The 27378-nt window shown below is 47.1% G+C and overlaps 1 protein-coding gene and 1 long non-coding RNA gene across 4 annotated transcripts in view; both read right to left on the bottom strand.

Annotated features, from left to right (window-relative positions):
• Window positions 1-9392: 9392 nt before the first annotated feature.
• Window positions 9393-11634, bottom strand: LOC148111606 (uncharacterized). The gene is made up of 3 exons (XR_015730381.1): window positions 11519-11634; window positions 10976-11124; window positions 9393-10414 (listed from the first exon to the last, which is right to left on the bottom strand). It is a non-coding gene; the product is annotated as an uncharacterized LOC148111606 (long non-coding RNA).
• Window positions 11635-17020: 5386 nt separating this feature from the next.
• Window positions 17021-27378, bottom strand: part of LOC117659332 (maestro heat-like repeat family member 5) — a 30695-nt gene continuing 20337 nt past the window's right edge. For all 3 annotated transcript variants that reach the window (XM_087880814.1, XM_087880812.1, XM_087880813.1), the window contains exons 14-27: window positions 27093-27211; window positions 26608-26757; window positions 26254-26408; window positions 24502-24649; window positions 22958-23109; window positions 22460-22597; window positions 21908-22022; window positions 20869-21012; window positions 19949-20125; window positions 19255-19404; window positions 18892-19017; window positions 18454-18556; window positions 17434-17499; window positions 17021-17314 (exon numbers count right to left, since the gene is read on the bottom strand). In XM_087880814.1, the coding sequence (XP_087736940.1) occupies window positions 17151-17314; window positions 17434-17499; window positions 18454-18556; window positions 18892-19017; window positions 19255-19404; window positions 19949-20125; window positions 20869-21012; window positions 21908-22022; window positions 22460-22597; window positions 22958-23109; window positions 24502-24649; window positions 26254-26408; window positions 26608-26757; window positions 27093-27211 (1907 nt within the window). In that variant the 3' untranslated portion in view covers window positions 17021-17150. The remainder of the gene's footprint in view (window positions 17315-17433; window positions 17500-18453; window positions 18557-18891; window positions 19018-19254; window positions 19405-19948; window positions 20126-20868; window positions 21013-21907; window positions 22023-22459; window positions 22598-22957; window positions 23110-24501; window positions 24650-26253; window positions 26409-26607; window positions 26758-27092; window positions 27212-27378) is intronic.

Raw genomic sequence — 27378 nt, 5'->3', positions numbered from 1 at the left:
AGGGACACCCATGGGGGAACATATACTCAAGCTAAACACCACCAGGGCAGAACTCATACAAAGGGGGGAAACCATTTCTGATAATATCATGAAAAGCATCATCATAAACTCCCTAAACCCCAGTTGGGAGAACTTTATCATGCAACTGGATAGTCTCAACATAGAGCACCTCTCTTTAGAGACGTTATCCAACAGGCTGATTGCGGAGGACAGCCTGAGAAGGGAACGCTCATCAAGCCTCAGGGAAAGCAGACCAACAAAAAGGGTAGACTTCCAGACCAGGGACCAAGATAAGCCAGAATGTTTTAACTGTGAGTCTAGGAATCACTATAGGAGAGATTGCCCAGAAACCAGAGGGACAGGGACCACAGCTACCATAGGGAAAGGCAAGGCCGCAAACCAGGTTACTCAGACAGGCGCTCCCCAGAAAGCAGGTTCAGGCACAGGGACTCACCCAACCCCAGGGACAGGAGAGGATATAGGGATAGCTCCAGGGATAGTCAGACTGGGTCACTATACGAACTTAGAGACCACCAACACCCAAACACCCAGGCAAAAGGAAGGAACACATGGTTCATTCACTCAGGAGCCACCAATCACACCACCAACAATAGGAACATACTGGAGGCATTCACACCTAAGGAATACCACATCAATGTAGCCAACCAGAACAAGGTATTGGTGAAAGGAGAAGGGAGCGCACACATAGATGGAATAGGGAAGATAGAGGGGGTACTATTCATCCCAGAAATACCCCACAATATATTAGCAACACTCAAACTAAGTAAAGACTTGGGCATTGAGACAACCTTCAGGGAAGGGAAAGCATATATGACCAAAGGAAAGAGAAGCATAGGAAAGATCATCATAGAAGGGGGACTATCCTACTTAGTGCCCCAAGAGCACTCAAACACTAACTCAGAAAGTAACGAGAAAGGGACAAGCATGCCAACAGAAAATAGAGGGGTGAAGGAGAACACACCGCAGGAGGCAAACCCACCACAAACACAACACACAAAGGGAAACCACATATTGGCAAACCCATTCATGATGGGTGCGCCCACTTACTACACAGAAAACTAGGCCACGCTAGTTTTCCAATGGTACAAAAGATGAATGAATCGGCCTACCCGATAGTAATACATGAGGACAACAAAGCAGCCATAGACATATCCATGGCAGAAGCAGTAGGCCAAAGGTCCAGACATATAGACATTAAGCACAAACATGTCAGAGAATTAACAAACATTGGTTTTATTAAGGCTGTACATTGTGAGACCGCCGAGCAAGCCACAGACATCCTGACCAAACCTCTACCCAGCAAACAACATGCCTACCTTACGACTAAATTAGGGGTACGGGTACAGAATACGCAAGCAGGTCCTGTCAGAAATAAATGCCTTACTCATGCCAGGGGTCAACAGGGACACAGTAGTCCAGGGGTTAACTACAATACTCACTTGGTCAGTACCACCCACTGACCACTCCTTACCTGAATCTCTGCCCACAAGTATAAAAAGTAGACACACTCTTCCCCGACTTCCACTTCCAGATGCAGTATGTGATGTAATGATGAACCTGTAAATAAAAGAGACTTATTCAAATGATTGACTCGTGCCAGTTATTGGGCCTGATCCATGGATTCTGTAACAATATGGTAGCAGAGGATGGTTTTATGGCCCAATAACTCCCGATCACGCAATGAGGACACATCGCTGCCAACGAGATGGCAACGACACCGAAGCAACGAGAGGGCAACCCAGCGGGATCGCCAGGGAAGGCAGAAACCTCGATCGACCCCAAGGCCACCGCAACAGAAGAAAAGGGGGAGGTCAAGAAAGGAAAAATAGCAGACCATGATGACCGGGAGGAAGAAAGACTACGACTCGACGTCCTATGATTACTAAAGGAGCGAGCCAGCGACAAGAACCTTCTCGCGGACCTGCGAAGCTTCATAATGGACCGCGATGTGGCGAGGAGCGAGGAAGACTAGGATCCGGAGCTCGAAAAGCTGAACTCGGTGAGTGGATTGCCCCAAAAAGACCCCACAGCAGTCACCGAGCCGCGAAGCCCCGCTCAAAATTTGAAACGGCGGCCATCTTTGACCACGTGGTCGGACAAGATGGCCGACTCCCGTCCAATCGGTAGCCAGAATTCAAAATGGCCGGCGCGCGAAAAATACCCGACCCTAAGCGGCGAAGAAAGTGACCGGGGTGAGGGGACAGAATCCGATTCGGACTCCAGATGCACCCCGACCGAGTGGCAAGTCGATAAGGCCATGAAGACCCTTGCCGCCGCCTTCAGCCCAGGCCTCAAAATCGCAAAAGGGGAACCGGAGGGGCCCAAGCAAAAAGGAAAGCGAGGAGAGGGGCACCGGAACACCCACCCGAGGACTACCGATGCCCACGCCAGCGCGCCAACCCCCCTACGCACCCCAAGGACACCGCGCCTCCGATCGCCCAGGCCACGCACCCCAGAACGCAGGGATTGGGGCAGCTACCTGCATTCGTCGCCGGGACTCCAACGCCATCAGGATCTTCACTTTGACGAAGCCGCTGCAAGACGACACCTTCCGGAGCACACCTGGACCCCCAAGACCGAAGCCGAGGCCTACCTGAGAGATAGAGACCTCTACGCCGGAGCTGCAATGAACAGGTCCTTCCACGATGACGGCAGAGCTGAAATGGACTTCGCACATGCGCTGTTTCACCTAGAGGAAGAAAAAAGAAAAAAATTACAGAGAGGGACTTTTAAACTGCCGGCAAGCGTTCCCATGCCGTACTGCTGTTATAGGCAGATAAAGAACCATGGACAGCAGCCTGCAGTAAGTAATTTTACAAATAATGCTGGGAACTTACCAAGTGACTTTCCAAAGTTGAGGATGGATGGGGGCAATATCCTAGAGTGGTCACAGCAGCTTCAGGTGGTGTTCCTAAAAGAAAACATGTCACATTTTATTAATGACCCCCCCAGAGAGACCATGGACTTTAGAGTTGGACTGTATTGCACCATAGGGCATTTTACCTTTTAATTTCTAGCATATCTCCCACAATTTACCATAGCATTGGTCACAATCTCACTGTGTCAGAAATCATACAAAAAATGTTTGGGTTATTTTACAGTGAAAGTGTGGCAACCACTACCCAGATTTCCAAAGATTTCTTCTCTGCCAGAGTCAAACCGGGGACCCCCATAAGCAAGCACCTGGTGTCCCTAAACGCTACCAGGGCAGAACTACACCTTAGGGGGGAAGTCATATCAGATCAGATCATGAAGAGTGTAATAATTAACTCTTTAGATCACTCATGGGACAGCTTCTTAGCACACCTAGATACTGTTAGTCTAGGCCTCCTGTCCGTTGAGAAGCTGTCTAACAAACTGATCGCTGAAGACAATCTGAAAAGGAGCCGCTCTGGTCCCTCCAGAGAACATAAACACGAAAAGAAAGTAGCCTTCCAAGACAGGCAGCATGGCGTAACAGAGTGCTATAGCTGCGGGTCAAGGGGACATCTCAAGAGAGACTGCCCCAAGAACCACAGAGAGAGAAGCAGACCGGAATATAGGTTCAGACAGACAGAGAGACACACTTCTGAAGAGAGGTACAGACGCAGGGACTCACCCAATCCCAGAGACAGGAGGGGGAACAGGGATAGTTCACGTGACAGCAGAACAGGATCATTATATGGGATAGGGGAGCGCACCCACATAACATGTCAGGATGGGGAGGCCAATTCGTGGCTTCTGGACTCTGGGGCCTCCAACCACACGACCTATAACCAAAAACTGCTCTCCTCATTCACAGAGGAGAATTTTTCAATCAAGGTTGCAAACCAAAGCGAGGTTAAGGTAACAGGCAGGGGGGTAGTTACGCTACCAGGCATAGGGAAAATAGAGGGGGTATTACTGGTCCCGGAGATACCCCACAACATATTGGCTGCATTAAAACTCAGTGAAGAATCAGGGATCAAGGTAACCTTTGCAGAAGGGAAGGCTCACGTCAGCAAGGGTAGAGAGGGAGTAGGTAGAGTGACAATCAAGCAAGGGCTACCATACATAACATTCCATGAGAATAACACACCCAGCATATACACCAACTCAGAATACACGAAGGACACTAACCAGGACAAAGCTGAGGAAGAACAGGTGAATGAGAGAGAGACAGAGAGTGAGGAGAACATGACACATGAAACACACTCCACCAAACACACCCAGGGAAGGCCATCGATAGGCAAACTCATGCACGACGACTGTGTTCACTTACTACACTGGAGACTAGGGCACGCCAGTTTCCCCGTAATCCAAAAAATGGCCAACTGTACCGAGGGCGTCAAAATAAAGAGTTGTGAAAATTACCTCGAGTGCTCGGTGTGCTAATGTTCTAAGCTAAAGGTCAAACCCAGACCTAAGAAATCCTCACGCGCCACCAAACAAGTATTCAATTTAGTCCATATGGATCTGGTGGGGCCCCTAAGGCCATCCATCAAATACAAGAAAAGATACTTTCTCACCATCGTAGACGATTATAGTCGTTATGGCTTCGTCTATACTCTAAAACGAAAGGATGAGGCCTTCCAAAAATTCAAAGAGTTCTACAAAAGGGTAGAGACTCAAAACAACACACAAATCAAACAAATCATGACAGACAGAGGATCTGAGTTCCTGTCAAAGGATTTCTCTCATTGGCTCAGATCCAAAGGCGTGCTTCACTTTACGTCGTCCCCGTTCTCGGCCTTTCAGAACGGTGTCGCAGAACGACGGAATTCCACGCTACAGACTATGATCAGGTGCGCTTTAGAGGACGCGGGAATTGGTCAACATTTTTGGTCTGAGGCCTTAGTTTACTCAAACTACACACTCAACAGAACCTGGTCCAGTGTAATAGACAAAACGCCATACGAACTCATGTACAACAAAAAACCACAGATAGCACACCTACATGTATTCGGCGTAACTGCTGATGTCCATATACCCAAACAGCTGCGCAGGAAGGGGGACAAAGTATCCAGGAGACTGAGATTTATGGGGTACGAGCCAGGTACCAAGGGGTTCAGATTTGTGGACAATAACGACAGATTCGTGATCTCTAGGACAGCGGTATTCCATGAACAAGCTAACTGGTCCAGGATACACCTCAACAAGGTATCCACCAGGCAGGAGACTAGGCCAGACGAGCAAGTGCAAGATAAACACGAAACGGCAGATAGACAGGAAAGGAAGGAACACAAACCCAAGCTCCAAGGCATCAAGGTTGAGGAATGGAAAGGGAATCACCCCAAGATAAGTGTAGACTCACTAACACAAAAGGAAGCCAGGTACTTACATGACACCGAACAAACGACAGATAGGCCAGTCAGATCAACCAGGAACCAATTACCAAGAAGTTTAAATGACTATGTGATGCACATACACACGAACCATATCACACCTAACTCATATGAAGAGGTATTGAGACTACCACAAGAGGAGAGGTCGAAATGGGAATCAGCCATGGCCAAGGAAATGGACAGTCTGAGAGAGCTAGAAGTTTACATTCCAGCCGAGGTTCCAGAGGGCAAAAATACGATAGGTACCAGGTGGATCTTCAAAATCAAGAACCTGGAGGGTGGCCAAAACCTGTACAAGGCTAGGCTGGTTGCCCAGGGATTTGCCCAGAGGTTCCCAGAAGACTACACTGACACTTACTCACCAACTGTAAGGACTGAAAGTGTCAAGAGTGCCCTGGTCATCGCTTCCCTGCTAGGACTAGAGGTACATCAGTTCAATGTATAGACAGCTTACCTGCATGCCAACCTAGATAAGGAAATATACGTTAGGGCACCACACAGTAAAGAGACCAACAGGGGGGGACACCTGGCTACTTCACAAAAACCTATATGGACTGAAACAATCCGGCAAACGCTGGTATGAGTGCCTGGTTGAGGTCCTGAAGTCAATGGGATTTACAGCAACCATAGCCGACAACTGTTTTTTCACTAGGAGAGAGGGGGATTCACCAGAATACATCCTAGTCTACGTGGACGACATACTTTACATCAGTAAACACGAAGGGAACCGCAACGCCTTCGCCAGTAAACTAAGTGAACACTTCACATTAAAATACCTAGGGAAAATAAACAGATACCTAGGCGTGCAGGTCAACGAAACACCTAAGGGCTTTCAACTGTCCCAGAAAGAAAAGATAGAAGAAATACTACACAAATGCAACATGGCAGATGCCAAGGGGTGTGAATTACCCATGCAGCCGGACTTCCTAAAAAATACACATGGTGAATCACCCGAGTTTGAAGACAACACACTGTACAGGTCAGTCATAGGCTCTCTTTTATATATCGCCAACTGGACCAGGCCAGATATTGCATTATCAGTTAATCTATTGTCCAGGCACATAGGCAAACCCACCATGTACCACTGGGACACTGTAAAGAGGGTACTGAGGTACCTGAAGCAAAGTGCCGACGCATGCCTAGTCCTAGAACCAGAGCCGTCCAATGAGCCCGTCCTCTCCTGCTATGCTGATGCTGACTGGGCCGGTGACACCAAAAGCCGGAAAAGCACATCAGGATACGTATTCTACTTGAACAATAGTCCGGTGCATTGGTACACGGGTAAGCAAAACTTAGTGGCCACTTCAACCACAGAGGCGGAGTACATATGCCTATCCAAGGCCGCAAACAACCTCATCTGGTTTGACGACCTACTCGCCAGTGTGTGGTGCAAACCTGCGTATCCGATAAACATCTACGAAGACAACAAGGCCGCTATAGAAATCTCCATGGCCGACGCGGTAGGGCAGAGATCCAGGCATATTGACATAAAGTACAAGCATGTGAGACAGCTCTCTAAAATCGGATTTGTAAAGGCCATACATTGCGACACAGAAGAACAGACTGCAGACATACTCACGAAACCACTACAGGGCAGGCAACACTCACACCTGGTATCCAAACTCAATATCCGCCCTTGGGCACCATTTAAACAGTCAGATCCACAGCCACAGGTCAGGCATTTAGAGGGGGATTTGTCAGAAATAAATGCCTTACTCATGCCAGGGGTCAACAGGGACACAGTAGTGCAGGGGTTAACTACAATACTCACTTGGTCAGTACCACCCACTGACCACTCCTTACCTGAATCTCCGCCCACAAGTATAAAAAGTAGACACACTCTTCCCCGACTTCCACTTCCAGATGCAGTATGTGACGTAATGATGAACCTGTAAATAAAAGAGACTTATTCAAATGATTGACTCGTGCCAGTTATTGGGCCTGATCCATGGATTCTGTAACAGGTCCAACTGTTGGGCATTTAGAGGGGGATTTGTTATGTGTAAATGCCCACCATTCACCATCCCAGGTATGATAAGGGTTAACTCTACATCCACCTAGATCCTCCCCTGACCCCTCCTTCCCTTAGCTCCGCCTCCCAGGTACTTAAGTCATGGTCCAGGAGTCCAGGGGCCACTTCCAGCTAAATACCTGTAATAGAAACGTTGATCAATAAAGAGCATTGGTTCACTGCATCCTGTGTTTGGATTCATTGGGGAAGATCCTAGAAATCAGTCTCAGGGAGGGGAGAGGGAGAGAAAGAAGGAGGGAGGGAGACACAGAAGGCGAAAGTGAGGGAGAGGAAAGGTTAGAGGGGAAGAAAGGGAGGGAAGGGAAGAGTGAAAAAGAGAGAGGGAGGGTGAGAGAGAGTGGGAGGCGAGAGGGAGGTTGAGGAATTCTCTAAATGGAGTAATTCATTGAGTAATTGAATTCAGATCATGATTTCTCTAGCTTGGTGATTTTTTTCTCCCTAACCAGCAGATCTCGTCTGAGCTCTCCATATTTGCTCTTTTGGGAATTTAGTCAGCTTCTCTAAACTGGAGCTGAAGGTGATGTTCAGAGAGGCCAACACCTACCTGCCCCGTCCCGATCTAAGAGAGAAGACCATCGGGAAGGTTTTCTTCTCGGAGGTGAGGAGACCTTGGGATGCACCCCAATATTCTGGACAGCCATTGGTCTGAGGTTGTAGAGCAGGGGTCCTCCGACGTTTTAAAGAGGGGGCCAATTCACAGTCCCTCAGACTGTTGGGGGACCGGACGGGGTGGGTGGGCATGGCTAGGTGGTCATGTGACTGGGTGGGCGTGGCCAATTTAACTGTCTATTTTCTGGCTTTTCTCCTTCTAAGCCCCCGTTTAAATTGTTTTTAAAGACTTTTAATTTGAAGGAGTTCTTTACAAGCCCAGAGCTGCTTTTCCAGGCTGCACCGGCGAGATCACCCCTCAGCTGGCCCTCAGCTGGCCTTGCAGCTGGCTCGCTGGGAGATAAGGCAGTTAGGGGCGGGGCAAGGGGCGGGGCTTAATCACACCACTCCGCGGGCCCTATTCTTTGCCCGTGGGCCGTAGTTTGAGGGTGCCTGTTGTAGAGGGTCTGCTGCTTGAGCAGGGGGTCTCCAAGGTCTTCTGCTAGTCTGTTAATCGGTGGAAGGGCTTCCCTCCAGAAGTTGTTGGTGGGGAAGGTGGGAGGGAGGGAAAAGAAGGGAGGGAGGGAGGGAGGGAAAAGAAGGGAGGGAGGGAGGGAGGGAGGAAGGAAGGATGGAAAGAAGGAAGGAAGGAAGGAAGGAAGGAAGGAAGGAAGGAAGGAAGGAAGGGAGGAAGGAAGGAAGGAAGCAGAGGGAGGGAGGAAGGAAGGATGGAAAGAAGGAAGGAAGGAAGGAAGGAAGGAAGGAAGGAAGGAAGGGAGGGAGGGAGGGAGGGAGGGAAAAGAAGGGAGGGAGGGAGGGAGGGAGGAACGAAGGAAGGAAGACTCAATGACCACAATTTCCTTTTACTCTTTGAATTATAGGCAGTTTTGTATTCTTACAACTATCATTTACATTACCTTTTGCCATACTGTCGTTCTCGACATATGACTGTCATAGAACCTCCAGTGGTCACTAAGTGATTTCAGCAGTCCTTAAGCCAATGCCGTGGTCGAATACTTAGGATAAACCAGATCTTTCAGTGATTTCCGTCTAAAAGTTGTCCTCGATATATGACCACAACTGAGCCCCAAATTTCTGTTGCTAAGCGAAAGTTCTTAAGCAAGTTTTGCCTCATTGTTTGACCTTCCTTGCCACAGTTGTTAAGTGAATCGCTGCAGTGCAGTTCTTACGGTGGTCAATCTGATGAATTAGTGAATCTGGTTTCCCCATTGACTTGGCCTATCAGACGGTCACAAAAGGGATCACGTAACCTCGAAACACTGCGACCGTCATAAATATGGACCGGCAAGTACCCAAATTTTGATCACATGACCATGAGGATGCTACAATGGTCTGAAAGTCTGAAGAATGGACGTATCTCTTTTGTCAGTGCCGTTGTGACTTTCAGTGGTCACTAACCGAGGACTGTATTTTCTTTTTCTCTCCCCGTAATGGCTGAAAGTGGCATCTTTAGTCGAGGCTCTCGGGGCTGTTCCCTTCCTTGGCTTGGCTAATGCTCCGTATCTCCACTCTTCTTCCTCAGCTGCTGTATCACCCGGAGGTTGGAGACTTCTTTATGACGCCAGACATTCTCGAGGTTCTCCTGGAATGGATGATTCAGCCGTATCCTCTTATCCAGATCTTTAGCGTGAGAGGACTGGGATATGTTCTTCAGCACCCCCTTCGAGGTAAGAGATGGGGGGCAGGAAGGGAGTGGCTTCCAAGGTAGTAGCAGGTGTGGCCTCACTCTCTGGGAAGTCTTCAAGGCTGGGAAGGACAGAAGAAGGAGAAGAAGACAATCATCAGGAACAGGATGGACTCAGCTAGAGTGGTGGGTGCACCCCTGGAAGATCTGAAGGATCAAGTAGATCCTCTTGGAGAAGATCTCAAAGCAGAACAAGAGGAAACAGATGGGAACTGATGAAGGAGAGAAACAACCTGGAACTAAGGAGAAATTTCCTGACTGTGAGAACAATTCATCCTTGGAACGACTTGTCTCCAGAAGTTGTGGCTGCTCCATCACTGGAGCTTTTCAAGAAGAGACCAGGCAGCCATTTGTCCAGCATAGTCTAGGGTCTTCTGCTTGAGCAGGGGGTTGGACTGGAAGACCTCCAAGTTCCTTTTCAACCCTCTTCTTCTATGCTCTGTGGGCTTCTCTTGTGCTTGTCATGATCGCTGCGAGACTCAGAGAACTCCAGTGACCGTGTTTGATTGCTCGTTCCTTTCCCTGCTTCCTCCAGAAGAACATCTCAGGGCCAGTTTTCATGCCGGTCATCAACTGCGCTTGTCACCCAGAGAAGAGTGTAGCGAAGGAAACTCTCCGGACCCTTCATTTCCTCCTTAGGCACCTTGCTGCGGACATCCATGCATTGAGGCGGTCCATCTAATTCCTCTCCTGTTGAAATATTTTCCTGACGAAAGTCAACCAAATCACGACAAACTGGTTTCCCCTCCTCTTTTTTAATTATTTCTGTAAGAAATAAGAAATGAATGAAGGAATCAATAAATACATGAGTGAATGGATGAATAAAGGAATGAATAAACAAAGGAATAGATGGATAAATGAATAAATAAATGACTGGATTAATGAATAGATGAACCGATGGATGGATGAATGACTGGATGGATAGATGGAAGGATGGAAGGATGGATGGATGAATATCAAAGCTGTTCTGGCGAGGAGGCCCACAGATGCCTCTACTTTCAGTGGTGCATTTTGGGGGGTGGGGGCTTATGCCAAATTTTGCTCCAATTTTTTTTTTTTTAATTTCTCTACCGCCCTTCTCCTGAAGGACTCAGAGCGGTGAACAGCCACAAGATAAAACACATAAATACAAAAAATTTAAAATGAATTAAAAACGAATTAAATAATTTCAGCCCCCACCAGTTTGCCCACTGCCTCCCACCAACCAGGGCATGCCTGCTCTTGATGAGGAGACCCCCCGAGGCTGACTCTTCTGCTCAGCCCCTTCCCCCTTCCCTCAGGCCTGGCCCACCTCTAGATTTAAGGAAAGCAGAGCTGAGGGCTTACTGCAATGGGCATGGTAGACTTGCTGTTTCTCCTCCCGATGGCTTTGGTGCTGGGGTCTTGATCCTTGATCCCCCTTGAGGAGGGGCTTCATGATCTTCAGGTTAGCATAGGGGTCTGCGGCCAGCGCCTTCCATAACTCTCTGGTGCTTCTGTGCAGGTGGAAAAATGGATTGGGGGAAAAATCAGATTCTTTCCCCATTTTCGAAGAGACGGCCAATCCAGATAGATTAAATCCCCCCCACCAATGGAAGAAAGGATTAGAAAACAGATGGCCAAATGAACCGTTTTAATACAAACAGGGTGTGTCTAACTGATGAGGACTTATAAGTCCAAAATAGATCTATCTTAGTCTCCTTAGTCTCCCAATGGGCAGCAGAGTGTTTGCTGGCTGCCAGAAAATAAAAAGCCTAGAAACTAGTGGATTGTGATTTCACTGAATTAGGGTTCCATAAAAATCTTGGTTTATGTAGGAAGAACCTGGCTAAAGAGAAATACACATAAAGCCTATGAAAAGGAAAGGAAAAAAAAAACCAAATACTGTACCTTTACAGGGAGGATACATGGGATGAGGGTGTGGCTAACTGATGAGGACTTATAAGTCCGAGATAGATCTATCATAGTCTCCTTAGTCTCCCAATGGGCAGCAGAGTGTTTGCTGGCTGCCAGAAAAAAAAAAGCCTAGAAACTAGTGGATTGTGATTTCACTGAATTAGGGTTCCATAAAAATCTTGGTTTATGTAGGAAGAACCTGGCTAAAGAGAAATACACATAAAGCCTATGAAAAGGAAAGGAAAAACAAAACAAAACAAATACTGTACCTTTACAGGGAGGATACATGGGATGAGGGTGTGGCTAACTGATGAGGACTTATAGGTCCGTGATAGATCTATCATTGTCTCCTTAGTCTCCCAATGGGCAGCAGAGTGTTTGCTGGCTGCCAGAAAAAAAAAGCCCAGCATCAGATGCTTGGCCACTGGTTCAGATTTATGACCGTTGCTGTGTCCCAAAGTCAAGCGATCACAATTTGCGACCTTCTGACAAGGAAAGTCAGTGGGGAAACCAGATTCACTTAACAACCATGTTTCTAACTTGAGAGCTGCAGTGATTCACTTAACAGATGTGACAAGAAAAGTCCTAAAATATCTTTAAAAGGTCATTCCCATATCCTCTTCCCCCTCCCTCTCCCCTCCTTCCCTCCTTCCCTTCTTCCCTCCATCCCTTCCTCCCTTCCTTCCCTCCTTCCCTCTTTCCCTCCCTCCCTCCCTCCCTCCCTCCCTTCCTTCCTTCCTTCCTTCCTTCCTTCCTTCCTTCCTTCCTTCCTTCTTTCCTCAACAACTGTTTCTAACTCAACAACTGCAGTGGTTCACTTAACAACCATGGCAAGAAAGTTTGTAAAATGGGGGGAAATCCACTTAACAACTGTCTTGCTTCAGAACAGCAATGTTGGGCTCACTTGTGTCGTAAGTCGAGGACCGCCCATATATTCCTCTGGGTTGGTATCTCCCTGTGAAGGAGCCAGGGTTGCCAACTGATCTGATGGCAGGAAGCTTACGTTGCTCCTGGGCCTTTGCTGCTTCTTCTCTGCAGCAATGAAAGCCTTCCGAAGCACGGAAACCCTGGTCCACTCCCGAAGTTTGCTTTCCAAGGAAGCCCAGGCAGGTAAAACGTTGGCCGTTCCCCTGCCACATCTGCTGAGGAGTTGGCAAGCCACACCGCACCCTCCGTGGCTGAGAGTTCAGTGGGCCGTCCCTCACGGAGGGCCTCTGCGCCACCGGAAGTGCCAGGGACCCCAAAACTGGTCAAGGGGGGGGAGGTTTCCAGGAGCAGCGTGTCTCCAAAATTAACCCAAAGGTGCTTTTCCCAGAATGACCCAGTTGGAAGTTGGAGCAGTGGTGAAATTCAAAAATTTTCCCTACCGGTTCTGTGGGCGTGGCTTGGTGGGCAGTTGACCGGGTGGGCGTGGCTTGGTGGTTATGTGACTGGGTGGGCGTGGCTGCACAACTGACTCACACGCAATGCAAAAGCTGCTTGACTTCACACAAAATGGCCCCTGCAACAAACAGGAACCTCACAGAATCACAGAGAGCTCAAAAAGAAATTATTACACTTTGCACAAAAATAACACAAAAGCTGCACAACTGACTCACACGCAATGCAAAAGCGGCTGAACTTCACACAAAATGGCCCCTGCAACAAACAGGAACCTCACAGAATCACAGAGAGCTCAAAAAGAAATTATTACACTTTGCACAAAAATAACACAAAAGCTGCACAACTGACTCACACGCAATGCAAAAGCGGCTGAACTTCACACAAAATGGCCCCTGCAACAAGCAGGAACCTCATAGACAATCAGGCACAGCTGATTTCTCAAAGCTGATTGGTAGTAAAAAAATGCTAAAAAAAAGTTTTAAAAAAGCTCCGATATTGCCTGGTTCAGCTGATTGTCGTACTTTTTAAAGCATTTTTAAACTATCGGTTTGGGCAAAAGGTAGCAATTATTACTATCGGTTCGGGCTCACCTGCCCAAACTGGTAGCATTTCACCCCTGCCTTGGAGGCCTTCTACTCCAAACCACTTTTTTTTTTTTATTAAAAAGTTTTTTTTAATTTTACACATATTTTCCCTTCCCTCCTCCCCCCTCCTGCCCAACCCTCCCACCCCCACCCCCCCGACTTCCCAGAGCAAATACAGGCTATAGCATTTAACAAACATATAAAAAAAACATAAGCTAACTATCTATAGATTTATCTCCCTTTTACACTTTAACTCCCCTTGTTCGTATCTGAATATAACTATTTAAACCAATTATTGTTTGAAAATAATGAATCCAACTTCATTCTTGTCCGTTCTTCAATAATACGCAAGTCTTCTTTCTTCCAGCATTGCACAATCAGCACCCAATTACAATTAACCATCACATCTCCAACCCTTACATATATTAACCCATTAACAAAATATTTTAACCAATCTTAAATAAACTATATTGTAAAAACCTTATTTGTACTTTTTACCCCATAAACTCATATTAATTCTTCCTGGGAACATGCCTTACTTAATAACTTTGCATAAACTTATTCATCTTATTCTCTACAAATACACTGCTTATAATCAAATAACATCTTCACTATTTGATATCTATAAAAAATATTGTAAAAGACCTTCCCTCAACCCTTGCACCACTTATATTTTCCTTATACCCCACAAGTTTATATTTATTCTTCAACAAAACATTCTTTATAAGCTTATATAAATTTTCAGCAAAGCATTCCTTAAAATTAACTTTAGTGTTAATATACTTCAGGACAAAAGTGAAAGTTTGGTCAGTAGCCCATAACAATTCAAACGTAAGATTACTTAATATAACTTTTCAAAACAAATCATGTCCCTAAATAAAAGTCTAGTCATTCATTTTCACTACTACTATCCTCCCCAGGCAAAAAGATTGTAATTTTTCTATCTCGATTTTTTCCTGACTTTTTTGCGAACCTTCTTCTTCAGTCTTATTCCTCCATCTCATCATGTTGAGAAACTGACCGGGACATGTTCAGAAAGTTTAAACAAGGTATGCCGTATATATCGGGAAATTCCAACATTCCAAAATCAAATTCTGATTATTATTTTTTTACAGAACTTGGCTGAGGAAAGACTCGTAAGATTATGCCACCATCTGCTGGAAGAATTTGGAAAGACTTGGCAGAAAGTGGAGAACGAAAAGAAAGGAAACGGAAAGTGGAGAACGAAAAGAAAGGAAAGCCTTGGGGTAAGGTAGTCCTTGACTTACAACAGTTCATTTAGTGACCATTCAAAGTTACAACGGCACGGAAAAAGTGACTTAGGGCTGTTTTCCACAGCATTTCCCAGGGTCACACAATCCAGATCCAGACACTAGGCCACTGATTCACATTTACGACGGTTGCAGTGTCCCAGGGTGACATGATCCCCTTTTGCGACCGTCTGACCAGCAAAGCCAATTCACTTAACAACCTTGTTGCTGATTTAACAACTGCAGAGATTCACCTAACAATGGTGGCAAGAATGGTTCGTAAAATGGGACAAAACTCACTTAAAAATGTCTCACTTAGCAACAGAAACTTTGGGCTCAATTGTGGTCGTAAGTTGAGGACCAACCATGTTTCAACGGTCATCAGTGTGAAAAAGGGACGTAAAACACTTTCTTCAGTGCTATTGTAGCTTCGAACGGACACTAAATGACCGGTTATAAGTTGAGAACTACCTGTCCTGATATTTCTATGCCTTTTTGGTCTGCCTTTCTCCACTTTGGGGCATCTACCATAATTAGACGCTATTCTTTTCTAAAGAAAAGAAGAATTAGGGGCGACATGATAGCAGTTTCCCAGTATTTGAGGGGCTACCCCAAAGAAGACGGGGTCCAATTATTCTCCAAAGCACCAGAAGGCAGGAGAAGAAACCACGGAAACTCATCAAGGAGAGAAGCAACCTGGAATTGAGGAGAAACTTCCTAAGAAAGAAGACAATTAACCAGTGGAACAGCCTGCCACCAGAAGTCGTGGGTGCTTCATCAGTGGAGGCTTTTAAGAGGACAAAGTTATCTTAGATTGTGTAAATTCTCCTGCTTGAGCAGGGGTTCGGTTAGAAGACCTCCAAGGTCAGGGGTGAATCTCCTGGTTCGGACCAGATTGCCCGATCCGGTAGCGATGGCGGCGGGTGGTTGGGAGAACCGGTAGCAAAAATCCCTGCATCCCCCCCCACACACACACCATGCCCAGCTGACCCGCACGATCATCAGAGGCTTTTTTTTTACTTTTAAAAGCATTTTTTCTACAACCTCTTCCGCCGAAAAAATGCTTCCGCTGATCCCAGCTGAGTTGCCTGATTGGCAGAGGCTTTTCAAAGCATTTTTTTGCATTTGCAGAAAAAATGCTTTGAAAAGTTAAAAAAACAAAGTTGGCCATGCCCACCCAGTGACATTACCCCCCCCAAGCCACGCCCAAAGAACCGGTAGTAACAAATTTTACATTTCACCCCTGTCCAAGGTCCCTTCCAGCTCTATTCTATTCTTCTTCTTCTATTCTCAAAACAATTTCCCCTAGGAGACGCACATGAATATATGATTATGGACAATGTCTGTACTGAACAACTCCCTTAATCCCTTTAAAAGTCATTAAAGCGATCACGGACGCAGGATGACCTGGTTTATGACCGGTCCAACTTACAACCTATGAGGCTGGGCTCATTCAGGGCTGAAAGTTGAAAGGACTGCCAGGAACAGATATGAGGAGGGGACCAGTGCTCGGCCACCTTCTGGCTTAACAAACTAAGTTGAGAAACATCGCATGCTTTCCAAAGGAGATCAGGGCCCATGGGAAGACGCCTTTGGGATCCAGAGGTTTTCCCGAAGGCTTTTATTCAATGCTCCATCTATGTGGATAATAATGAGCATCTTTTTGGAGGACATTAGATCTCCCCCCACGGAGTGTTCAGCTCTCTGCATCTGCCCTACTCTAGGCGTTCCTATTTCTGTTGGGAGACGAGCAAGAGTGGAGATGTTCCAGATATCATCGATGGTTGATGGTTGCTACCACCCTTCTCCAATAGCACCTGTGGCTCTGTGACCTTCTCGTGGAAACTTCTCCTCTCTCTGACATTAAATTGTTCTGCCTATCTCCAGGGCCTGTTTCCACAATCTCCCTGCCAGGTCTTCTTTCTGCGACGTTCCTTCGTGGTCCTTCACGATGTAAGAATTATCTTCACGCTTCCTCGCTTTCCCCAAAGACCAGCTGGAAGGCAGGTGCCCAGAGGGTCATGGGTTGCCCCTTCCCCACTTTGGAAGAGCTTTATAGCTCCCGCTGGCTTTAGAAAGTTCAAAGCATCCTTAAGGATCCATTTCACCCTGGGCCCCCCTCTTTTTGAACTATTACCATCTGGCAGACGGTACAGGACAATAAAAACAAGGACAAATAGGCTGAAAAACAGCTTGTATCCCAGAGCAGTAACTATACAATTCTACGTACAGTGCAATATGAATACAATACGAGGGTTTTTTAATTCAATTGCATACAATGTGAAGGAAGTGTGTTTTTGTTTTATTTTTATAGGGTTTTTAAAAAGTATAATATACAGTGAGGATGGCACTTAATTTCATTCTATGAGGTGCCATGACAATAATGAAAACTATGAAACTATGAAACTATTATTGCTTGGTCTCGGAGATCCTCCTGATGCCTTTGGAGAGGAGTTGACTACTAACTAGACCCGGCTTGATCAGATGGCCACACTGCCGAAAGATTTCTTGCATTGAGTCAGCTGCAGCCTGAGCCACTGAGGCTTCGGAATCGCCTTGCAGATCCTGGAGACCTGAAACGAATCCAGAAAACAAAGGATTTCCGGGATCAACCGTGAGAACCAGCCCTGATCAGCGACAGAGCTTCTGGAGAAAAACTCCTTGTTTCAAGCGAGGGAACTTTGAAACTCACCCAGGAAAACTTCTTTCATTTGTTTTGAAGTCATCACTTCCGGTTGCATGTATTGCGCGCAGCAGCCTGGGCACGTAAAAAGAAAACGTTGGTGGGGTTAACAGAGACGGCTAAATCGACTGATTCAGGAAAGAAACGCGCAATTCATTGGTTTCCACTTGGAAGAGTCGCTTTGGGACTTTACGGGATGGTTCCAGGGATTGGGTCTGTCTAATAATAAGAAGGACGAGGGGTAGCCGTTCTTCCTCTGTTTTTGTCTCCAGGCCTCACTGGAGGCTTTCAAGAAGAGATTAAAGAAGAGATTGGACAGCCACTGGTCTGAAATGGAATCGGGTCTCCTGCTTTAGCAGGGGGTTGGACTAGAAGACCTCTAAGGTCCCTTCCAACTCTATTACTTTATGTTCTAGGACTGTGCAAACAACCATCATCTTGGAAAAAAATCTAAGCAGCCTTGAATCCAGTTAATACTAGAATGGGAGGCCAGCTGGAAATATTTCCAGAGAAAAAGCCACGGCTGTGGGTTTGCCTATACAAGAGAGAGGGATACAGGCCAGGTAGTCCTCGACTTCTAACAGTTCATTTAGTGACCATTCAAAGTTACAATGGCACTGAAAAAAGGAACTTACGACTGCTTTTCACACTTGGAAGCGTTGCCACATCAAGATCAAAATCCGGATGCTTGGCAAACCGACTCGTATTTATGACGCTTACAGTGTCTTGGGGGTCAAAGATCACTTTTTGCGATCTTCGGCTGAGCCAAATCCGGGAGGAAGCCAGATTCACTTAACAACCATGTGGCTAACTTAACAACGGCAGCGATACCCTTAAGAAAGAGGGCAGGAACTGCCTGAGAAACTGTTGCGCGATCGTAGCCGTTCCGGAGAAGCCACACGGTATAAGAGCAGCTTCCAGTCTGATTAAGCGACATGGCTTAATTCTGCATAGATCCTTTTGGTGACAAGGCCGCCCGCCTGTCTTGGGTTTTCCTGCCCTCCTTCCAGAGTTGGCATTGGTGATTACCAATTAAGAGGGCAGCTGCCTCGCGATGGGAAGAGTTCCGGCTCCTCAGGAATCCCAGCATCTGATCCAACATCGCAGGAAGGTTTTGCTTGCATTTATTCATCTGGGGAAAACAAGGCAACAAAGAAGCCAATGAACTATAGAGCTTCCTTTTTTTTTTTTTAACCAAGGGGCCGCTTTCTTGGTCAAAGCCAGCTGGGTGACTTTGGGAGTTCTAGTCCCTCCTTAGTCACGATGGCCAGCTGGGTGACTTTGGTGCAGTCCCTCTCTCTCAGGGCAACCCACCTCACAGGGTTGTTGTGAAGAAAAGAAGAAGTATTAGGGATGCCCACCATCTTGAACTATTTATAAAAATAAGAAAGGCAGGGCAAAATAAAGAAATAAACGGTTAGTTTACTCTAATCTGGAAGAAAACAGGCCAGCTTGGCTCCTACTTACAACCACGTAGCAGATGTTGGAGTACATGCTATGAAGACTGGTGTACATTTCATAGTCAAACAAGTTGCTGGGAAAGCCCCCCCAGTTCATAAAGGACACGCAGGAGTCGAGGGTCTTCCTGGAGACCTGGCCGAGGGAGGAAAGACACCTAGTTGGGTCATGAAAGGTCTTCAAGAAAACAACCAAGTTCAGGGAGCACCAAGGACTCCACAACTTCAGGATTGTCTACAATGTCTTTGCATTCTCCAGAGTGTCCACGTGGTACAACCACGTTGCTCTGAGTGAAGATGGGGGTACAGAGTGGTCTCTGTGAAGGTAGCATGATCAGAGCAGGAGCTCAGGTTAGCCAGCCCTTCAACTCACCTCTTTTGTCCGATCATTTGACAGTTGTATGAGGAGGGGAATAAGGCTGTTCAGGATGTTTTCGGCCATATTACTGTTCCGTAACTCCTTCAGTCCTTTCAGGAGCAAGCCAAAAATGGTGATGGAGGTATTCCTCAGTTCGATGTCGTCCTACGAAGGAAGAGAGACAGGTTAGTCCCTCCAATAGCAGAATAGCCATGCAGAAGTTTCTTGAAGTTTGCAGGAGAACACACAAGTTCAGAGCACACCTATTCCCAGTTCAATGTCCATGGAGATGGTCAATCATCCAGGTCATGGTTGCCCCAAAGATGGGGACCCCAACTCCAGTATGCTGGCTGGAGAGTTCTGGGAGTTGAAGTCCTCACCTCTTAAAGTTGCCAAGGTTGAGAAATCCTGATCTAGACCAGAGTTGTTCAATCTTAGCAGCTCCTTCTGGACTTTCTCCCATCTTTATGGGAGAAAGAGAGAGATAGAGGGAGAGGGAGAATGAAAGGGAGTGCAGGAGGGAGGGAGGGAAGGAGGGAGGGAGGAGGGAGAGAGAGAGAGTGAAAGAGAGAGAGAGAGAGGGAGGAAGGGAGTGAGGAGGGGGAGAAAGAGAGGGAGAGAGGGAGGGAAGAGGGGGAGAGAGGGAGGAAGGGAGGGAGGGAGGGAGAGAGAGGTGGAAAACCAGTTTGTTATGATTTGGTTGACTTACATCATGAAAATGTTTTAGAAGGAGCGGAATGAGGTTGACTGCCTTCACCGCATGGGTTTTGATATCGAGGTTCCTGAGGAGGAAATGCAGGGTCCTTATAGCTTCTTTTGCCAAGGTCTTCTGTTCGTGACAAGCGCAGTTTAGCACTGGCATCAAGAGGGGTTCCAAGATGTTCTTCTGGAGGAAGCAGGGAAAGAAACGAGCAATTAAACGGTCACTGGAGTTCTCTGAGTCTCACAGCGATCATGACAAACGCAAGAGAAGGCCACAGAGCATAGAAGAAGAGGGTTGAAAGGGAACTTGGAGGTCTTCTAGTCCAACCCCCTGCTCAAGCAGGAGACCCTAGACTCTGCTGGACAAATGGTTATCTAAACTCTTCTTGAAAAGCTCCAGTGATGGAGCACCCATAACTTCTGGAGGGAAGTCGTTCCAAGGATGAATTGTTCTCAGGGTCAGGAAATTTCTCCTTAGTTCCAGGTTGTTTCTCTCCTTCATTAGTTCCCATCCGCTGCTTCTCGTTCTGCTTTCAGGGGCTTTGGAGAATAGGTTGACCCCCTCTTCTTTGGGGCAGCCCTTCAAATACTGGAAGACTGCTCTCAGGTCTCCCCTGGTCCTTAACAGAATACCAGAGATGGAAGGGACCTTGGAGGTCTTCGAGTCCAACCCCTGCTCAAGCCAGAACCCCTATACCATTTCAGACAAATGTCCTCCAAGAGGATCTGGCCTCTACTTGCACCTTCAGATCTTCCAGGGTTGCAGCCATCTTTGTAGAAGAGACACCACTCTAGCTGTCCTCTTTCTGCTGGTTGCCTTCTTCTTCTCCTTCTTCTCTCCTTCCCAGCCTTGTAGACTTCCCAGAGAGCGAGGTCACACCTGCTACTACCTTGGAAGCCACTCCCTTCCTGCCCCCCATCTCTTACCTCAAACGGGTGTTGGATGAGGTTCCCCAGTCCTCTAACGCTGAAAGTCTGTATCAGCGGATATGGCTGGGTCATCCATTCCTTCAGCACCTGGAGGATGTCTTGGATGACAAAGAATTGGCAAATTTCCGGGTGAAACAGCAGCTGAAGAAGAAGAGTGGAGATATGGAGCGTTAGCCAAGCCAAGGAAGAGAACTTCCCTGAGAGCCTCGACTAAGGATGCCACTTTCAGCCATTACGGGGAGAGAAAAAGAAAATAAACACAGTCCTCGGTTAGTGACCGCTGAAAGTCACAACGGCATTGACAAAAGAGATACGTCCATTTTTCAGAATTATGACCATGGTAGCATCCTCATGGTCATGTGATCAAAATTTGGGTACTTGCCGGTCCATATTTGAGTTGAAGATGTGGCCCTTTCGTCAACTTAACTGATCCGTTATGGGTGTACATTGTTATAATTTTAAATTGTTTTAATTGGGTTGTTGATTTTAATTTATTGTGATTTGTATTGGATATTGTTTTTGTAAGCCGCCCTGAGTCCCTCAGGAGAATGGCGGCATATAAATATATATATATATGACGGTCGCAGTGTTTCGAGGTTACGTCATCCCTTTTGTGACTGTCTGATAGGTAGTGTAAATGATAGTTGCAAGAATACAAAAAATAATGCAAAAAGTAAAAGGAATTTGGGGTCATTGAGTCTTCCTTCCTCCCTTTCTCCCATCCTCCCTCCCTCAATCTCCTTCCTTCCTTCCTTCCTTCCTTCCTCCCTCCCTCCCTCCCTCCCACAACTTCTGGAGGCAAGCCATTCCACTGATTAACAGAATACCAGGAGACCTTGGAGGTCTTCTAGCCCAACCACCTGGTGAAGCAGGAGACCCTCTACCATGTCAGACAAATGGCTGTCTAGTTTCTTCTTCAAGACCTCCAGTGATGGAGAACCCACAACTTCTAGTTTCTAACCATAAAGTTCTGTTGAACCCTGGGCAACTTTCCTTGAGCTCCAGAAGGTTGGGGTGCATCTCAAGGTCTCCTCACCTCCGAAAAGAAAACCATCCCAATGGTTTTGTGTCTTAAATCGGGGTGGCGCACGTAGGTCTCAGCCTGTCGGAGCATGACCTTCAGCTCATGTTTCGAATAGTTGAACAAGATCCTAAGAGAATAAATATGGAGAGATCAGACAAGATCTGCTGGTTAGGGAGAAGAAAATCACCAAGCTAGAGAAATCATGAGCTGAATGATCGATAAATGAATTACTCAATGAATTACTCCATTTAGAGAATTTCTCACCCTCCCTCTCTCCCTCTCCCCTTCCTCTCTCTCTCACCCTCCCTCTCTCTTTCTCCCTCTCCTTCTCCCCTCCCTCTCCTCCCCTCTAATCTTTCCTCTCTCTCACTTTTGCCTTCTGTGTGTCTCTCTCCCTCTTTCTCTCCCTCTTTCTCTCCCTCTCCCCTCTCCCTCTCCCCTTCCCTCTCTCTCCCCTTCCCCCTATCTCTCTGCCTCCTCTTCTTCCTCCTCTCCCTCTGCCTCCCCTCCCTCTCTCACCCACTGCCCCTCGTAGCCAAGCTCTTTTGACTTTTAATTTCTTACCGGACCAGGTGGAAAATGCCTTCAAACACACTTTCAGGACTCATCAGCATCGCCCAACATTGAACCATATCTAAGTCCTTGAACTCCTCCTGATAGCCGGTGCGCAAGATGAGGTGTTTGACGGCTTTGACTGCGTTGCTAAATGAAACAAAGGCAGAAGAGTTGGTGCCAATCATTCAGCTGATCCCCCTGCACTTCCGACCGTTACAGTATCCCTATGGTCATGTGGTCAGAATTCAGACTCTCGGCAACTGACCCATATTTATGACGGTCAATGTGTCTCAGAGTCACGCGATCCCCTTTTGGGACCTTCTGACAAGCAAAGTCAACGGGGAAGCCAGATTCACTTAACGACCATGGGACTTAACCAGTGCAATGATTCACTTAACCACTCTGGCAAGAAAGGTTGCAAAATGGGACAAAGTTCACTTAACGACTGTTTCCTGAGCTTTGCAGAAATGGAGAAAGGATCCAGATTGGGCCCAGGAGATTCCTTACCCCAGATGGTAGGTCTGTTCTGACCCGCTCTTGCCTGCTCCCAGCAGAAAATAGATGTGCGTCACGAGCGCCAGGAGCAGGCTGGAGAACTTATGCTGGACAATGGTTGCTGCCTCAGGAAGCGAGAGGAGGAAGGAGAGCGCATTGGTGGCCTAGAAACAGGAGGAGAGGAGAGTCAGCTCGGGCTCATCAGGTTACTTAGATTCCTCATCATCATCTATTTCTTCTTTTAACGACCCCCTAATCCCTTGCGGGGTGGAGTCTGGGCAACTGAATGGAGCTGAGGCTTTCCTGGCTGGATGCCCTTCTTGTCGCCAATGCAGAGTTTTGTTCGGCAGATACATTCTCATTGTGCCCAGAGAAAGAAAAAAATCCTCATGTCCATGAAAGCTGAGCCAGGAATGTCCATGTCTGAGACACGGAGCAAAAGGTTGCTAGAAGTGGGACTTCTGAAACTCCCATTCTACACCCCCTCCAGACTTTGAGAGGCCAGTGGGGTGTAGATACAGGACAAAAGGGAGACAACGAGTAGCACAAGTGAGACAGAACTGGGGACAAAGAGATCGGTAACCTCACGTTTCTCTGTTTGTCTTCATTCCTAAGTGGGCTCTTGACTCTCCACCTCTTAGGGGTCCTTGGAGGGGCCCTGGGTGCTGTCTGAGCGTGTGTTTTTTGGTTGCAGATGTTTCATGACCCAGCTAGGTAACATCATCAGTGCTGGAAGAGTTAGGCTTAGAGGTAGGGTTAGACTGGTTGGGTCGTGAAACATCTGCAAGAAAACCACCAAGCTCAGTAAGCACCAAGGACCCCACAGTTCAAACCTGGACTACAAATCTATTGGTCTTAATTAATTAAATTTCTCCACTGGCCATCTGAGCAATCTGACACTGGGAAGTTTACAACAATGTAATAAAACAATATAACACATAATAAAAATACAGATTAAGAATATTTAAAATAAGATATGACACAAAGTACTCCGTTGGGTGTTTGCCTTTGTTGGTTCCTATCATGTATTTTCTTAAATCAAACTCTTTTTTAGTTATTTCTGTAAGAAATAACGTAAGAAATGAATAAAGGAATCAATTGAATTATGAATGATTGGATGAGTAAAGGAATGAATAAATGAAGGAATGTATGAATAAACGAATAAATCAATGAACGGATACATGAATGAATGGATTAATGAATAGATGAACCGATGGATGGATGGGTGGATAGATGATAGAGCTGGCTGGCTGGCTGGCTGGATGAATGGGTGGATGGATGGATGGATGGATGAATATCAAAGCTGTTCTGGTGAGGAAGCCCACAGATGCCTCTACTTTCAATGGGGCACTTTGGGGGGAAGGGGGGCTTACCTCAAATTTTGCTCCGATTTCAGCCCCCACCAGTTTGCCCTCTGCCTCCCTCCAGCCAGGGCGTGCCTGCTCCTGATGAGGAGACCCCCGAGGGTGACTCTTCTGCTCAGCCCCTTCCCCCTTTCCTCAGGACTGGCCCACCTGCAGATCTCAGGAAAGGAGAGCCACCGGTTGAGGGCTTACCGCAATGGGCATGATGGATTTGCTTGTTCTCCTCCCAATAGCTTCGGTGCTGGGATCGTGGTCATCAAGCCTTTTGAGGAGGGGCTTCATGATCTTCAGGTTAGCATAGGGGTCTGCAGCCAGCGCCCTCCACAGTTCCCTGGCACTTCTGTGCAGGTGGAAAAATGGATTGGGGAAAAAAATCAGATTCTTTCCCCATTTTCAAAGAGACGGCCATTCCAGATAGATTAACCCCCCCAACGGAAGAAAGGGTTAGAGAACCGATGGCCAAATGAACTGCTTTAAGGCATGGAAAAAAATATAGCTACAGGTAGTTCTCGACTTGCAACCGTTTGTCTAGTAGCCATTCAAAGGAGGGCCTCTGCGCCACCGGAAGTGCCAGAGAACCCAGAACTGGTCAAGGGGGGGGAGGTTTCTAGGAGCAGTGTGTCTACAGAATTAACCCAAAGGTGCTTTTCACAGAAGGACCGAGTTGGAAGGGACCTTGGAGCAGTGGTGAAATTCAAAAATGTTCCCAACCGGTTCTGTGGGCGTTGGTTGGTGGGCATGTGACCGGGTGGCCGTTTCTTGGTGGTCATATGACCAGGCGGCCGTGGCTTGGTGGTTATGTGTCCGGGTGGGCGTGGCTGCACAACTGATTCACACACAATGCAGAACCTCACTGAATCACAGAGAGCTCAAAAGCAAACGATCACACTTTACACAAAAGTAACACAAAAGCTACACAACTGACTCACATACAATGCAGAAGCAGCTGGACTTTACACAAAATGGCCCCTGCAACAAACAGGAACCTCACAGACAATCAGGCACAGCTGATTTTCTCACAGCTGACTGGTAGTAAAAAAATGCTGAAATTAGAAATTACAAAAAGGTTCCGACATTGCCCGGCACAGCTGATTGTCGTACGTTTTAAAGCGTTTTTTCTTACTACCGGTTCGGGCAAACAGTAGCAATTATTACTATCGGTTCGGGCGAACCAGACCAAACCAGAGGATTTCACCCCTGCCTTGGAGGTCTTGTACTCCAAACCGCTTCTCAGGCAGGAAATCTTATCCCATTTCAGACAAATGGCTGTCCAATCTCTTCTTGAAAACCTCCAGTGATGGTGCACCCACAACTTCTGGAGGCAAGTTGTTCCACTGGTTAATTGTTTGCACTGCTAGGAAAGTTCTGCACATTGTAGGTTGCTTCTCTCTTTGATTCGTCTCCACCCTTTGCTTCTTGTCCTGCCCTCAGGTGGTTTGGAAAATAGGTTGACCCCCTCCTCTTTGTGGCAGCCCCTCAGATATCAGAACACTGCTATCCTGTCCCCCCTCAATCCTTCCTTTCATCGAACTAGAGAGACCCAATTCCTGCAACTCTTCTTCATATGTTTTAGGCTCCGGTTCACTAATCATCTTCGTTGCTCTTCTCTGCACTCTTTCAGAGTCTCTGCATTGTTTCTACAGTGTGGCGACCAAGAAAGTTAAAAAACCAAGGAGGTCCAGCTGCCTTTTGGAAAAGCACCTTTGGGACAATCATGACCTGGATGGTGGAGACAACCAGCCTAGGAATCTCTCAGAATTCAGATCGACTGCACAGCCAACCAGCGACTGCACTGGCCCTCAACCAACCCAATGCAACCTCCCCCCCAATCAGCACATGACCTGCCCACCCCAAGCTACAGATATTCACCCCTATCGCAAATGGTTGAGAATCTCTGTAGAGTACAAGAAAACAGGAGGCACATCTCCTTGAGGTTCTTCTTACCCATCGCACGCCACCGAGCACTCGAGGAGAATATCCACGACTTTGTTCACCCGTTTGGACGCCAGGTGACACACTGCCTTTAGCGTTTGTTGTTTGGTGGCAGGGTCCAAGATCTTCGGGAGACGTCGGTAGATCTCCTTGAGGATCATGGGCAGCTATGGCAAAAGAGAAATCCAAGGGATGACCAACTTTCTCAACAGCCCTAAGATTACCTGGTGGTCTCCATCCAACCCTAGCCTTCTTAAATCCAGCTGAAGTGTTGTCACCAAGTCAACAAGGTCTCACCCATTCTCATCTTTCTTTTCTACAAAATCTCCTCTATCCCTTTTGCTCCAAACCCTGCCATTTTCTTACCTCCTCCATGTCCATCCCACATTCTTCCAAGAACGAATTGAGCAGGAGTCCCGCACTGTGTGAAATGTTTTTGTCCAGGTGTGTCAGAGCTGCCAGGGCTTTTAAGATCAGGTCGTTTATTTGTGACGGGCTCAGATGCTCGCCAAAGGCCTATCGGAAAGAAGAAAAGGAGACCATGAAGAGATGCATCAGGGTTTTGACAAGCCAGAGACTTTGACCCGTATCTGGGGACAGCACCCCATGTAGAGAGGCAGGCCGTATTCCATGACATCCACCACGTGATATTAGGATGTGGGTGAAAGAAGCCAACATGGCAGCCGAGATTGCCTGCTCCTAGACATTGTGGGGGATGGATATCCACCCTCCGGCCTTTGGAGCCTGCCGTCCCCACTGTGATTTTGACTTTTTTGAGTATCTCCAGGTCAAGAGGAGGAGAAAAAGGAAGGTCAATAAGAAGCCAGGCAAAATGCTGAACGAAAACGTACCGTAGCCATTTTGGAGACGTTATTATAAAATATTGTTGGGCCCGAAAAGGAGAAGTCTTCCCTCAGCCAAGTGACGACCTTCCCCTTCTTGTTTCTAGGTTTGTCATCCATTTCTTTGGCTTTGGAGGGAGGAAAACAAGAGAAGGTCAGATTTTGGCATTCGGAACTTCTGAACATCCTTCGTCTGACGGCCGGTTTAGTCGTTCCAACAGAAGAGAAGATCTGTAGCTCAGGGCTGACCTGAGGGGTCCCTGGTGCTCTCTGGGCTCGGTGGTTTTCTCGTTAC

This window comes from Pantherophis guttatus, chromosome 18 (genome assembly GCF_059756535.1).
Source record: "Pantherophis guttatus breed Tessera chromosome 18, ASM5975653v1, whole genome shotgun sequence".
NCBI lineage: Eukaryota > Metazoa > Chordata > Lepidosauria > Squamata > Colubridae > Pantherophis > Pantherophis guttatus.
Note: the sequence above shows the minus strand (reverse complement) of the source record. Positions and strands in the feature narration are given on the sequence as shown.